This window comes from Leiobunum rupestre, chromosome 3 (assembly GCF_980474605.1).
Source record: "Leiobunum rupestre chromosome 3, qqLeiRupe1.1.hap1, whole genome shotgun sequence".
In the NCBI taxonomy this organism is placed as follows: Eukaryota; Metazoa; Arthropoda; class Arachnida; order Opiliones; family Sclerosomatidae; genus Leiobunum; species Leiobunum rupestre.
Window position 1 is genome coordinate 67,301,479 of NC_143386.1, and position 14,958 is coordinate 67,316,436.

Here is a 14,958-nt window from a genome sequence, read left to right on the forward strand (position 1 = left end):
TTTAGCGTTTCTTTAAAATTCATTTAACAAATATTTTTCTAAAAACGATTTATTAATTTACGTGAGTTCGCCCCTAGAGGCGCTGCGCGTCAATCGCTCGTACTCTATTAGCGGTTTCTAGTGATTAAGTTTTTACTGCTTCCAAAATAAATAGCCCTTTAGCGAGCTCGACTTTCCAGTCTTAAGTTCCCACTAGAGGCTACCTCTAGAGCAAGGCGAAGAACCAACATTTTGACAGGGCGTTTTAAACACGGGCGAGACCCCAGGAGCGCACATTGTGGCCGACGTCCGAAGCTTATGCGGGTGGCTAGTCTGTCCGTTGAATTCGGGGAAGCGACAATATATTAATATCGCGATTCGCGAACTTGGTAACAATTGTGAAAAGTTTGGGCGCTGAAAGGCAAAATGTGTGGAAGCCGATAAAGAGTTAGCGAGACAAGCGTTGGTAAGAAATCTGTTCGCCTTGTGAGTCCCGCAAGGAAAACCACCCCCCTTTCAGCGTGTAATCTACTTATTTCCTCCTGGTAAGAGAAAAGACACTCCGATACGAATATCTACTTTCTCTTCTTGTAGGTGGATGATATTTCTCGGAAATCACTTAGACAAAGGTTGCGGCCATTTATTATCCGCTCATTCTTGATAGTTGTAGTCATTCGTACAATTGATCGCAAAGACAAATCTTTTCAAGCTCAGGGTAAATTATAGGAATTTACCTACGCGATCCAAATTAACAGAACTATTACGTGTTAGGAAGAGATCTAAGTTATCGTCTGCTACCTAGAGCTAAGGTGGTGCCTTCGGTATTAGCCTAGCTGATTATTATTTTTTTTTATCTTATGTGCTTGGATAATGATTGTACAAACATTTAAAAAAAAATGCATTGCCTTTTATATTTATTATTCCAATGAAAAAAACGACTATACATTCAATGAAATAAAATGTCTTTAATTGTAAATTAGAATATTAACAACTTGTTAATAAATTTTAATTAATCATCTTCGAAATGATCAAAGTATTGATCGTAACTAAAAAGGCCATCGAAACAAAAGTACTAGAATTTATCTTCTGTCTGTAGAGAGAAGTATCAGCCTTTAAAACAGGATTCTGGCTGAAGCTACTGCAAATAAAACGTGAGTTATTAAACTATATATTAATAAGTTATTTAATTCCGAAATCAGGAATATGATTCATTGAAACAAGCTAAATAACTGACAGTATGTGACAAATATCTTAATTTCTTATGATATTCACGGTCTAACATATAAAATACTTAAGAAATTGAATATTTAACTAAAACTAATTTCTACAATTGAATGGAATCTCACTCACTACTAATCAGAGAGGGGTTTTGTAGGTGGTGTGGTGTGACTTTGACAGTGTTTCACCAGGAAATAGGCGCTGCGACACGGCTGGTGGCACAAAGGGCAGAAGTAAGGTTTTCGTTCAATATGGATCAGGTTGTGAACTTTCAGCCTATAATTTAAATCGGTAGAATAGGCGCACTCTCGACATTTGAACGGTTTAGGGTCTCCGTGTTCTTCTCGTGAGTGGATCACGAAATGTGTGGCCATGTAGAAACTTAAATCGCAATGTTGACACTTTAGGAGCTCCCTTTTCATCTCGCGTTGTCCGGTTGCCGTTTCATTTGTCTCGGGAGTGTCACTTTGATTCTCGTTGGACTTTCTTTTCGACGAGCCATCAACTAAAAAAAAATTAAACAGGATGTCAGGGACACGCGTGTACACTCAACTCCCCCATGTGAACAAGTATCAATAATATTTTTCCGGCAAATACTAAATATACGGGTCATCGAGTGCCCAAATTGAGACAGCGTGTATTCTATATTCCTTATCGTGGGATGTATTATTTACGATTCTAAGCCTAACGGTGAGACGGACAGTCAATGCCAAATTATATAAAATGATTTATAAAAACCAATCTCGTGATTAATAACTTTAAGAATTAGTGACACGGAATTAAAAAATAATAATAATCAGCTAGGCTAATACCCAAAGAACCACCTTAGGCCTAAGTCATCATGCGACTTTTGAAGCCCTTAATTCAGGTGGCCGGGTTACAGAAAAAAAAAAATTCTACTTTTATTCAAAGCTATAATAAATATCGATCTCAACCTTCAAAATGATTATCTCAAAAACCTTTTAATAAAAACAAATATTATAAACAGAAGATCTTGACATTTAAAATGGTGATTTCGACATTTAAACTGACTTTTTTCAAATGGAAAATTTTGGCACCCTTAGGTTTTCAAATTGCGTATTTTTATCACTAAAGCCTCTAATATTTTAACGTAAGACGGCAATCTACACATTGCTATAAGTAATTATTTCGACTAACTGACACACTTATAGAACATGGCTATACACTTTTGGTAACGTATGTCTCAATACAATGGCTCTGCCCTCACCAGCCTTATTTTAAGAATAGCATAGGGCCCCTAGAAATGACCTCTAATAAGCAGATCCAAGTACAGTGCTCTTATTCAACGTATTTTTGAAAGTGTAAGGAATTTGGTAGGCGAAAGTCTTTAAGAAATCCAAATAAACCCTAAAATACCTTTAAGCAGTAAAAAACCAGGCCGGTTAATTTAAAACAAAAAGGGGATTTGTACCAACTCTTATCATCTTCATTTACCGGTTATTGAAGTGTGTGCTTTAGCGAAACCAGTTGCTGATGGTACCTGGTTTGGCTTGTTGCTACCAAGAAAATTGTCCGAGGTTGAAGTTAAAATTGACCTTCGTCCCTCTTGTAAGTCGTTGGTGGTGATTGCAGACATCGAAACCGTGTTTTGGGACTTGTTAGCCAGTATAGCCACTTCATCGTCGACGTACACAGCATTAATCATCTGGTCTTGCTCGTCAGTAGAATTGCTTTTCCTACCGAGACAATGGTCAGTTAGAGTGTTTAAACTTTCAGCTTGGATATTGATAGGCGAATTTAGATTGTCGAGAACCTCGGGTTGAATATAGGCACGGTCAAAAGGCGTAGATTGGATATTGATAGTTTCGGGCTGACTGTCGGGAAAAACACTTCGTTTGTTGTGACCATGGGTTTTAGTGTTCCCTGTCGATAGTGGAGTGGGTTGACTTATCGTTGGACGCCGTATGTTGGTCGTGCGTTTCCCATCTTCGACTGACTTTGTTTGAACTTCGAAAGAGGATGTTTGGCTGTGGCCAGAGTCGATATGAGTATTGAAATATTGTTTTCCTTGGTCAAGATAGATGTTTTGAGGATTCAATGAACATTGTCGTTCTTTATATAGAGTACTCAGTTGCGGGATCACTTGTTTATCGACCAGCGGGTCATCAGCGGCGAAGTATTCGCTTAAACTAACAACAGAATCATTGGCATTTTCATCAGATGACTCTTGCATATTTTCGAGGTCATCGTTATCTTCTTCAGTTTCAATTTGCGTTTCATTAGATTTGGTTTGAGGGTAGGGAGATTTGGTTTGAGTCTGGGGATAGTAGCTTTGAGTCTCGGGAGAGTGGCTTTGAGGCTCGGGAGAGTGGCTTTGAGGCTCGGGAGAGTGGTTTTGAGGCTCGGGAGAGTGGCTTTGAGCCTTGGGAGAGTGGCTTTGAGCCTTGGGAGAGTGGCTTTGAGCCTTGGGAGAGTGGCTTTGAGCCTTGGGAGAGTGGATTTGAGTCTCGGGAGAGTAGCTTTGAGTCTCGGGAGAGTAGCTTTGAGTCTCGGGAGAGTAGCTTTGAGTCTCGGGAGAGTTGCTTTGAGTCTCGGGAGACGCAGTTCCATCGCTGGAAGGGTTATTATAAGATCCTAGATACTCCAAATTGTCAGCAGCAGCAGCTAGAGGGGTTAGAGAAACTGTTTCAGTACAAGTGGTTTTACACCCGTTTTGGATGTAGGACGATTTGTTGTGTTGGTCTCGGAACCCGGGCTGAATATCTGAATATTTCCCAAAAGTATGGTCCTGACAGATATGAGATCCGTCAGATTCGATATTAGTAACGCCAGACTCAGGTAGGTTATGGAAAATCTGGATACGATCATCGCAAACCGTGGTTTGATAATCTGAAGAATTTGTTAGATTTAATTCATTGATGTTCAGGTGCATGAATGGCGGCTCGCACGATTTGCGTTTGGAAACATGTATTGATGAAGCCGCGGAATTTGGAAACGACACATCAGTCTTTCTAGGCTGCAACATCGTTACACCATTAGTTTCGTAATCATTTAAGAGTTCTAAGAAAAATTACCATGTCCTGTCGGTACGCACGATAAGACTGGTTCATTCCTTGTAAACGAGGGGTTCGTCCTGAGCCTATTGGTAAAAGGGTGTGAGCAGAAAAAGCATCCTTACCAGTGTCGCGGTTAATGGTGTTTCGATTAAAAACGCAGTTGGTGCTCCTGATATGTGCGGCGTTTGACAATTCATCTTCCGACGTTAAACTAATATTGGAATGCTTGCCTTTCTTCTGGGAAAGTGCGATGGAACCAACGAAGTCCAAATAGCCCGAAAGAGTATGGCTTTGTGGAACGTTGACTGATCGTGATGCAGTTGCTTGTACTTTAGCCAAAGAAGAGGTTACTTCTTCGATTTTCGAAGAGGTTATCAGTGGTATATCCACAGAGTGATGTCCTGAATTTGACGGCCTTACATTTGAATCTCGCGTGTTTGGATTCGGGATCATCATCATGTGGTGATTTGAAATCTTAAGTTCCTTCTCGGGTGTGGCATCTTTTGACGACATTATTTGTGTACCATGCTCGTCGTCAGAATCGACAATTTCTATGACGCTAACCGGGGTCTTCTGTCCTTTACTTACCCCATCTTGCAGATGTAAACCTTCTCCTTTTCGCCTCTGCTCACAGCGAGAATTTCCGAAAGCGCTGCACTCGAAGGCTGTGCTAATCAAGTGTCGGGGATATTTAGGGTCGGAGTACGGATTCATGCCGCGTTGTGGTACGGATTCGTTCACTATCATAATTTCACCATTTTCTTCACCTGAAAAACGAGGGTAATATTTAGTATTATGAAAAAGCGAAACAACGGCGCCATGATACTTTGATAAGATAAGGTAAACTGTGATGAGCGCGTTCCTCACATTTTGTGCAAAATTTCTTTATAAAAGAGCTCAAAAGAAAAATAAGAGCCTAACAAAACTATAAGAGAGGAACAAAAAGTTTGGCGGTAATAAAACGCGCGAGCAGCTGTTTAACAAAACAGACAAGTTTGTCCGGTTCCCTGTCACTTTTTTATGAAAATCCAGGCCAGTGGCAAATAGCGGACTAGAGGCAAAAAGTTGATATTAGTAGATTAATGACGATCTTGCTTAGTGGCGGGAATTGGAAGTTTAAGCGGAAACTAATTGATCAACGACAGTATTTCTTTCTCATAGCGTTACGCCATTTTAGTGGAACTTCAAAATTAACTAATAAGCCCTACAGCTTCAGAAATATTCGAAAAATAAGATATAACCATTTCGGGAGACGTAAACTAACTAAAACTAACTGGAAATATATGACAACGTTGTGAAGTATCGGCCTTCCCAGCTATTACTATTACAATATGAACAATATAAGAAAAGCGTCAAGTATTTGGCGTGCGCTTAGTAATTGAATTTTTCATTTTATAGCAGTAACATAACACACCAATTAGCAAGAATGCAACGGAAAATAGTAGTCTAAAGTGTAAGGCTTCAGCGCCGTTGAAATGCAGCCTAGTCAGCCAAAGTTTCGCGAAGGTACAATAAGGTCAAGTCCTTCAAATAATTTGATCGAAGAGTCATTTTAATTTAAAATCAATAACTCAAATGTAATAGTTTTCTTAAATCATTATACAATAAGAATAGGGTTCATACAGCTATTGGCAACCCATTTTCCTTGATAAATCCAGGTTTAAAGCGAATAATTCCCTTCTTTTTCCAGATGCAAGATAAAATGAAAGTAACTCATTTATATATTATAATATAAACAGGAAAAAAGTCGAATCTTTAATAAGAAAAACCTATTAATTTAAATTTATATTCATTAGGGCACAACTTTCCAGTGGCGGAGCTTGGGTTAGTAGCGCCCCCACGCCGCGTAAGATTTTGTGCCCCTTTCTATACATGTATATTAAATTTGCGCTTTGTCGGTTCCGGTTCTAGTTCCTAGCATTTTTCATTGTTCAACAAAAATGATGTAGGGTACGTGACGGTACTTAGACAAAACTACATCGAATATCCAGCAGTCTTGGAAATAACACACGTCCACTGGTCCAAAACCAGCCGTAGGACCAGTTTAAAAATTCACTTTTTTTATGGGCATTGAGGCGGGACCAGTTTAAAAATTCAAGCTTTCTTCCAATTTCTACTCCGACTTTTTTCTTTCTAACACAATAAACGTTACACTAGAGATGAAGGGCTTACGAAGTTACCAGCAACCTTTAGTAGTGGTATTAAGTTAGAATGAATAATGAAGTAAAACACCACGCGGCGCGATTCATGATTCGCGCCTTCTTGAATAATACACATTTATATAGTTTCTAAAGTCTAGACCTATGCAAATTTCACATTCCATAAAAAATCATTTACAATGGGACCAATAGAAAAAAAATCATGGTAAGGGTCACTGGTCCTAAGGACCAGTTTATTTTTGTAGACAATAGGGGTCACTAATCCTAAGGACTAGTTTTAAAAATTCCTTATTTCCAGGGGTAGGCTACGCAGGCTGCAGCCTACTTTTATTTCGCTTGTAGGGGCCCCAAATCTAGATGAGGGGGCCCCGAACAGCCCCTTAAATGATTTGCGAAACTAGAAATATCAAAATCCGAATTAAAAGCCTGCTGTTTTAAAGTAGCGAACACTGAACAGTGATTTCTAATATTTTTTCAAACGCAGCCTTGATTCGTTGTAGTTGCTAAACTAGCTACTTCAAAAACTGTTGCATCGTTAGACAGATGATAAATTGCGCGGTTTTCCGATTCTCCGAGCATTGAGTTGGGAATAAATAGAGGTACAACTAAATCTGGCTGGCGCGGGACCAATTTCTTTCAATATGGAGACTTTATCAACCAGATTTGGAATTAGCGGGAGTCTTGGGGACAATGGCTCTTAATAAAAATCAGTGGGCTCTTAAAATAAATCATTCGAACGGGGGTTGCGGGCCACCGGGGCTCTCAATTTAATTAAAAAATGTGCGATATTATAATATACTTATTTGTTTTAAAGTTAATAAATGTTATGTAAGTAACGTAACCAATTTTTATTTTCTTATTTTCCCTACCTAATTTTAATTTTTTCCCCCAATCCCCCCCCCGCTTGGGCCAGTGGCTCTCAATAAAAATAAATTTAAAATAAAATATCACTATTTCCAAGTCTGTTATCAACTATATCGTTCAACCGTGGCGGCATCTGTCTCTAGTGGTGGCAACTATATTGCAATTGAATTTTTGAGCGAATCATATAACTTTACAAAATATAGATGGCGCTACCGCCTAATTATAAAGATGAATTTCGTACAGTCTTCTCAGAACAGGTCCCGCGTAACCATGGCAACCGAAATCGAAATTGTAATACTAGCAGTATTATTCCCAATTCAATGTCTCCGAGTCCCAATTTTCAAAATAAAGATAAAATAAAGCGTGGCAACTGGCAAGTGTTTTTGTAACAATTAGCCTTTTCAGTTTACATAGAGCCACGTAGTGGCAAATGCAAGAAGCTCATGAACTGCTGGATTTTCGTCTGCTAAGCAGACAATTTTTCAATAAAGTGTCTGCTTAGCAGACGAAAATCCAGCAGTTTATGAGCTTCTTGCTTCTATTTTTTATTTGCATTGATTTTTATCGGCTTCTTTGGGTTGTCGTCATGAGCCCACGCAGTGTTTATTAGAGCATTCACTTATAGTTTTGGTTTTCGCTTAAACTTTTGTCTTCCATATAAATTTTATTGTTTAAGACCTATGATACAATGGGTTGGTTTTTGTCTATAAAATAGTTTCTCGCCCGTATATTTTACGTATCAGGAACATTCTAATAATTTTAAATTTTGTATTTTCTATTTCTCATTTAGTTGCTTTGTTAATTTAATAACGTTTTGAGTCTAAAGTTGATTTTTTGTTCTATTGATGTTGATATGGGAAATTTTGTTTTAAGGCAATACCATTTGTAATATTTATTAAAATTATAAAAAACAATATTCTACTGGTTGGACAATATGCAGCCAAAGTAAAAATAATTTGACTGCAAACGTGTATTATGCTTTGAAAAAATTATAAGCAGGTTAGCTCAAAAATGCTTTCTATAATCGAATGAACTACTTCAAATAAACTAACACATAGTTTTTAGCACAGTAATGAAAAGTGTTATCCACTTGTGTACCTGTAACTATAGAAATAGCAAACCTCCGCTTAATTATTCAAATGCCTGTCCCTTAACTCTTAACTAGGGACTAATTATTTATCAAATTGCTCATTATTAAAGGCTCCTTGTACGTCCTGGTTTTGTAATTATGATTGAGATACCTTACCGTCAGAAAAGAGATCAGTTGACTCTTCGACTTTGCAGTTTAGAGTGCTTCGTAGCTTAAAGATAGGTGGCAAGGTAGAAACGCCATCTTTACTTTCGGAGATCGAAAAGGGCTCCTTCCTCAATTGATTGAAATGTTGACTTTGCGCTTTCTTACACACCAATTTGATCTTGGTTATGTACAATATTATGGTCTCGTGCCACTCTTCACTGGTACGTACATCTTCATCTAAATCCCTCTTGTCTTTCAGATTATTTTGTATTTTGTAATTGAACTCAGCGAGCGTAGTGTTTTTATCCTCAAGTATGCCTATTAACTCTTTCAAATGGAAAGTAAATCCTGTAACCTTGACATTTCGGATTTTAATTTCGACCTCGCGCAGTTTTTTAACTGTAGCACATCTTATCCGATTTCGCACACTTCTGAGCATTTCAAGTTCCTCCATTTTAGCTATTCTACAATGTAATTTATCTGCAAAAAAGATTTTAATGATAGGTTTGACCAGTTCAGATTTTGTAGTAAGATAAACAAAAATTAGATGCAATTGTAAATGTACAATTTCTGAATCTATTAACATTTCTTTCTGCTTATAGAATCTTGAACACTTGAATTATAAATTAGCCCATGCTACTAATTATTACCCTTTAATTTTGTTATAAAAATAGCCAGTAATGCTAACAAGCCACTTTTTTGAAGAGAAGTCCAGACCAGTGGCAAATAGTGGCTAAAAGTGGAAAATTGGTAAGAGGTGGCTAGTTAGGAAAAAAGTGCATTAATAGGATAAATCTAATTATATTTAAGTTTTAAATAAATTTTATTTTGAATATTACACAGACTAATCAGAATCTGGTAATTGTGAAGAACAAGCCCCTCTTTTTTGTTTGGTTTTTTAATATATGAAAGCCCAGTTTGTAAGAAGTACGATGGTATTTTTTTAGTTACCGCAAATGATAATTAGTTAAGTGAACGCGTTTTGAAAATCAACAATTTCAATGCATTTTTGTGACTAGTGAAATTTAAGTTCTATACTTTTGCCCCCGAGATAGAGCAGGACACGTGAAATCAAAATTTATTTTTGTTGTGTACTAAGGATAATACTGAAAAATAAATTTGTAGTTGTTGTAGATTACATGACGTAGACATGAGTGTGTAGACTATACTTTACTCTTATAAATAAGGGATTTGGGTGTTAACTTAATATTTAAATGATATGTACCTCAATCAATTTCGTTTCCCGCGTTTTCAACACTTGGAACACGTTATGCACTGGCCGTTTTTTGAGCATTTTCTTTTTTTAAGTAGACGACTATCGGGAGATGTCGTAGGTTACCTAGGTTTTTGACCTAAAAATTAGCTTTTTATTATAGTACCTTATCGTTCCTTGGCTTGATTTGCTATGTATATAATAAATTTTTCCACGAAATTTAGTATCGTCCCTCGCCCGTTTGACTATTAGGGCAGTGCCTAGCCTAACACACCGAGTATTTAAGTGTTCACCGTATTGGCGCCTGACGGCGCCGCGCACTCACTTCGCTCGAGCGCTGGCAGGGTCCTGACTTATCCCGGACTTTCTACGAATTTATTTAAATCCCTGATCTATCCCTGGCATTTTCCCTCCATTTTACAGATCCCTGACTTATCCAGGTTTTCCATGATATCCAGGTTCTGTACGAAACCTAGCTGGGGGCGCGCGGTGCCACCACAACCCCTTTCTTGCTATCACGATGGTTGTTTAGGCCAAAACCTAGGACACCCACGATAGCTTCCGATAGTCGCCTACTTGGCCTAAAATAAAGAAAATGATCAATAAACGGCACGTGCATCACGTGCTCCAAGTGCTCAATACGTGGAAAACGAAATCAATTGAGGTACATATTATTTTAATATATATAATGATTTTAATATTTAATTAAAACTCTTCCCGAGATCTACTACACCAACATTTTCTCATTTTTGGTTTTGATTAGTATAGACCAAAATGAAAGTTTGTTTTCATGTGTCCTACTCTATCCCGGGGGGCCGAAGTATAGAACAGCCAGTGAGATCTCAAATTACCGATAACTTTTTATTTACATGTTTGCGGATAATAATTATTACACCAATAAATTTCGCGTATAAAATGCTATCGATAAATAATTTAAAAAAATGAAAACTTAAAGGGGGGCCTATTCTTCTCATTGGCTCAGAATCGTACTATCCCTGAAGTAATAACCAATATTGAACACTTTGAAACAAATTAGCCACTAAATTAACTTTTGTACGGGCCGAAATTTTTCACAATTTTAAACACTATTGACCACTCGGATCTTTCCACTTCCGAAGACTGAAAATAGTCTAGGCTACAATTGACAATTTAAAATAATATTTAGTTTAGTTCGTACAAATCAAAATGTCAAACTCCGCGTATCCACCTTTTAGTAAATTTTCGCTTTTCCGTAGATATACATTCTGACATCGTTTATTTCCAAGCAAAGGCTTATAGAATTATGCGTATTAACTTTTATATCTACGAAATTCCAACATTTAATTACATCGTTCTTAACCTTAAGCTTACCTATTTTCGTTGTCTTAATTAGTAGCTAATCTATCTTAATGGTAAAACAGGTTTCAAGCAATTTACTTTAGCTAAATTGGGAATTAATGAGTATGCGGTCGATACTCATTTAATGCAAACAAAGGAGTCGCAAGCTGTCGCATAAATAACCAAAATAATATTTAAGCTGCCAGATATGAAGCGTTATAGGGACTTGGCAGCTAGGAGCAACAAACACAAGGAGAACGCAGCTAGCCTTTAAACACGCTAACGAAGGGTTGTGTACGAATTTCATTAGACGAGCGTCACGAGCCTTTACGCTGAACGTTTTACGGGTGGGGGGAAGACAATTTCCGAATTTTTCCCTTCCGACGGCAGCAGGCGCTAAAGCGTCTAGCCAATGAAAAACGTACACAAGAAAATCCACGACTTTTGACGGGTTGTGTTCTCCTTGTGTGGTGTGTTGTGTTCTCCTTGTGTGGTGTGTTGTGTTTGTTGCTCCTAGTTGGCAGCATGATGTCACGCCGTACCTTTGGCCATGGCCGCCATTCTGGTATACTTTTTCTCCCCAGGATAAAAACTATTGAAAAAAGAACTGTGACGTAGCACTGCCAAGTCCCTATTGTAAAAGTCATAAACATCCACTCACTAATCGGGACCCAAAACTATCGATACTATTTCTATCGAGCTAATGTGACACATAGTATAATATCTATAGCGTTTAAATAAAAAAAATAAGTATTAAAATTTTCCCACACATCAAATCGAGAAATAATTATGGAAGGTTGTTCCTTTTCTAGCACCGAGCGTTTTAGATATCGTTAATACTGGTTTTATTTTAAATTTTCCTAAGTCTCGTATATTATCGGTGAAATTGGACTGCGAAGACGCGGATAAAGTAAATTACGATACACAAAAACAAATATTTATCTTTAGACAATGTTAGCAGCCATAAAAACTTCGCATTTTAGTATTGGTTAGACACTTCTTTATATTCGTCATGTACCCTGTTTAACAATTAATTCTGAAATATGTAAAAATTATGTCGTAACTGTAAATGTATTCTTTAGCAGTCAAAATGAAAGCACGCTTAACTGATTCTAAAGTATTTTAATTCTCGACGTTAATTCTTACTGACCGCTTCCAGAAGCGGGAGGCCGTTGCCCACCTGGTAATCGTCTCGCTTCTGGAAATGTGGTATCGTATTCTTCCGCCCTAGCCAAGGGCCCAAGGCAGCTTCTGGAATAGCGTAGCATTGCCGAGATAAATGATGAAAACGGCTAAGTGATTGCGAATAAAGGAGTGCTTAGTTTATTTAATAAAAACAGGTTATATAGGTTTGGATTAAAAACAATCTATGTATAAAACCATAATAGATGATAGATTACATCACTTCCCCTCGAAATTAGAACTCGGGAAAGACTATTTGATTTATTAAATTTAATTAGTACTGAAGTCTGTCCGGTGGTTTCCGGAGTCTGGTGGATCGTCGTGGTTCTGGATCCTGGTCCTAACTCTAAGGTGAACCGTCCAGCTCCGGAACTGGTATATCCGGCTCTTTAGTTTTTGTCATTGGTTTTGGTTCAGCCGTTGGTACAGGAACCCCTGGAACATCGGTCTTGGTTATCGTCGGTCAACACGGTGTAATTACGTGCGCCGCTGTCACGACTGACTACTATAGAAGGCATCCATGTCTGACCTCCACGTAGATCTTTCGCAAGGACATTATCGCCGACATGGAACTCTCGGTTGTGCCCTCCATAGCCGGTCACTTGTTGTTGTTGTTTCGCATACACCCGGCGTGCCGTTGAAGGATGTAAAAGAGCTAGTCGAGTACGGAACTTTCGAACCTGTAATAACTCAAGTCTTCGTATGGGGAATGCAACGATCGGAACCCAAGAAGCGAATGAGTGATTCGTCCAGAGAATGCAACGATCGGAACCCAAGAAGCGAATGAGTGATTCGTCCAGAGAATGACCGTCTCTCACCCCGGCTTGAACCTGCCCACGAAGTTTTCAGCTGCCCCATTGGTCGCTGGATGGTACGGTGCAGAAAAGAATGCCACAAGATTTGGTAAAGGCCTTGAACCCGTCAGACTTGAACTGAGAACCGTTGTCCGTTATCAGGCGTTCTGGCAGACCCACCCGAGAAAAGACAGATCGGAACGCCCAAATGGTGTCTTCGGACGTCGTGGATTTCACCATTCGGCTTCAGGACTGGAACAATAGGTGTGGCCCAGTCGGATACTGTAACTGGGACCAAAGTACCTTCTTTCTGTAGCCGCTTAAGTTCTCGTTCAACTGGACCCATCAGCGCAAAAGCCATTGGTCGCGGTTTCTTGAAAACCGGTTTGGCCTCCGGACGTAGGGTTAAATTAGAGATCTTGCCTTTGACGCATCCCAATTCTTCCGTTAATAGCGCTGAATGCTTGTCTAGTACTTGCTGTAAGGTAACTTTATCGGAACCGACCACTTGCGACAAGGTAAGTACGTCTTCGAATTTGATATTAAACTTGCAGAAGAACGTACGTCCCAACAGTGATGGCTCGTCTCCCTTGACCACGAAAAATTACTGATCGTGGGAAACCGATAAATACGTTAGTCGAGTGGTGAATGTTCCCAGTGGACGTATGTTGACCTTAGATTTGTTAGGACGTAAGGTCACACTGGTTGGCTGCAAATGGCATTTGAAGTGCCGGTGGAAATCTTTTGGTGACATCACCGAGACTCCTGCTCCGGTATCCAAATCCATCTCCATTTCGACTTTGTTGGTCTTGATACGCAACAGGATAGGCGGCTCGGTGTCATATCCGAAATGAAATATCGGTATCCCGTTGCCATCAGTTGTCTCGACCGTCCTGACTGATTTGGATTTGCGACCACGCTTGGATCATGGTTGCTTAGACCCTTGTGAAGAGGTAGCAGATCAACACACACTTGCATAGTGTCCGGTCTTGCCGCAATTACTGCACTCCTTATTTTTAGCGAAGCAATCGTGCGCACGGTGATTCTGTCAACCACAACGAAAACATGGATCTCGAGTTGTTGTGGAACGCTCGTCAAGACGGACTACTCCTTTCGTCCTCACCGGTTGCACAGGGACAGGACTCCCGCCAAACTTAAGTTCATCAGCATCCTTGCAAGCGACCTCCATGGACTGCACTATGGATATGGCTCCAGCAAACGTCAAGGTCTTGACTGATAGCAATTTCTTCAAAACGGCCTGCTCCCGGATTCCCGCAATGAGTTGATCACGTAGATAGTCATCGATTTGCGCTCCAAACAGGCAGATGTCGTAACGCTGCGACGTAATCAGCGACAAACTCGCCAGCCTGCTGATGGCGTCTACTGAATCGGTGGCGTTCTGCTGTTACATTGGGTTCCGGGTTGAAGTGCGCCGTTAATTTGGCAACCAGATCCTTTTATGACAGCGTGTTCGGCGCCGCTTGAGAACAGTGTGTCAGAATTTATAGCCCGGTGAACCTAGTAACAGAGAACATACCACCGGAGGCCTATCATCATAGTGCCCTACGCCAGCGTCCACCTAACCCGGACAGATGACAAATCCAGCATGGGTAGCAGTACCCTACTACTGATGGTCGCACCTTTGACGCAAGCCACTCAACCCAGCAGAAGGTGCAGCAATGGGTGGACCAATCCCCACTTCGCACACAGCAGTGGGCTTAAGAATGGATGCTGTAGCAACTCCAGCCGACACCCTACCTACACATGTAAGGAGTCAAACCCTTTGGAGAGAGCTCCTAAAGGGCAACGAGGAGCACACAGCAGTCCAAGTAACCCGGCACAGCCGGCACCGGAGATCCCGGTGTTGTTCCAAAAGGCCGGGAAACAGGACCGCCGTGCCCGCATATGGAGGCCCGCCGCCCCACAGCAGGCTACCCAATCCGCCGAGGCGGCCAGTTTGCACGAACCCTCTCCGTTA

General features: G+C 39.9%; 1 protein-coding gene across 1 annotated transcript; it reads right to left on the bottom strand.

Moving 5' to 3' along the window:
- Positions 1-1,024: 1,024 nt before the first annotated feature.
- LOC149954429 (uncharacterized) lies at positions 1,025-11,145 on the bottom strand. The gene is made up of 6 exons (XM_090170339.1): positions 11,038-11,145; positions 8,484-8,954; positions 4,233-4,981; positions 2,653-4,174; positions 1,330-1,702; positions 1,025-1,117 (listed from the first exon to the last, which is right to left on the bottom strand). The coding sequence occupies exons 2-5, from the start codon at positions 8,926-8,928 to the stop codon at positions 1,332-1,334; spliced, it is 3,087 nt and encodes a 1,028-aa protein (XP_090026465.1). The 5' UTR covers positions 8,929-8,954; positions 11,038-11,145; the 3' UTR covers positions 1,025-1,117; positions 1,330-1,331.
- Positions 11,146-14,958: the final 3,813 nt, after the last annotated feature.

Bases quoted from the DNA above. Each gene is read 5' to 3' on its own strand.
- LOC149954429 (XM_090170339.1), bottom strand. From the start codon at position 8,928: ATGGAGGAACTTGAAATGCTCAGAAGTGTGCGAAATCGGATAAGATGT. The intron at 4,175-4,232 runs GTAATTTTTCTT...ACGATGTTGCAG, and splicing joins GTGCGTACCGACAGGACATG to CCTAGAAAGACTGATGTGTC. The intron at 1,703-2,652 runs GTAAATGAAGAT...ATTTTTTTTTAG, and splicing joins AGCACACACTTCAATAACCG to TTGATGGCTCGTCGAAAAGA.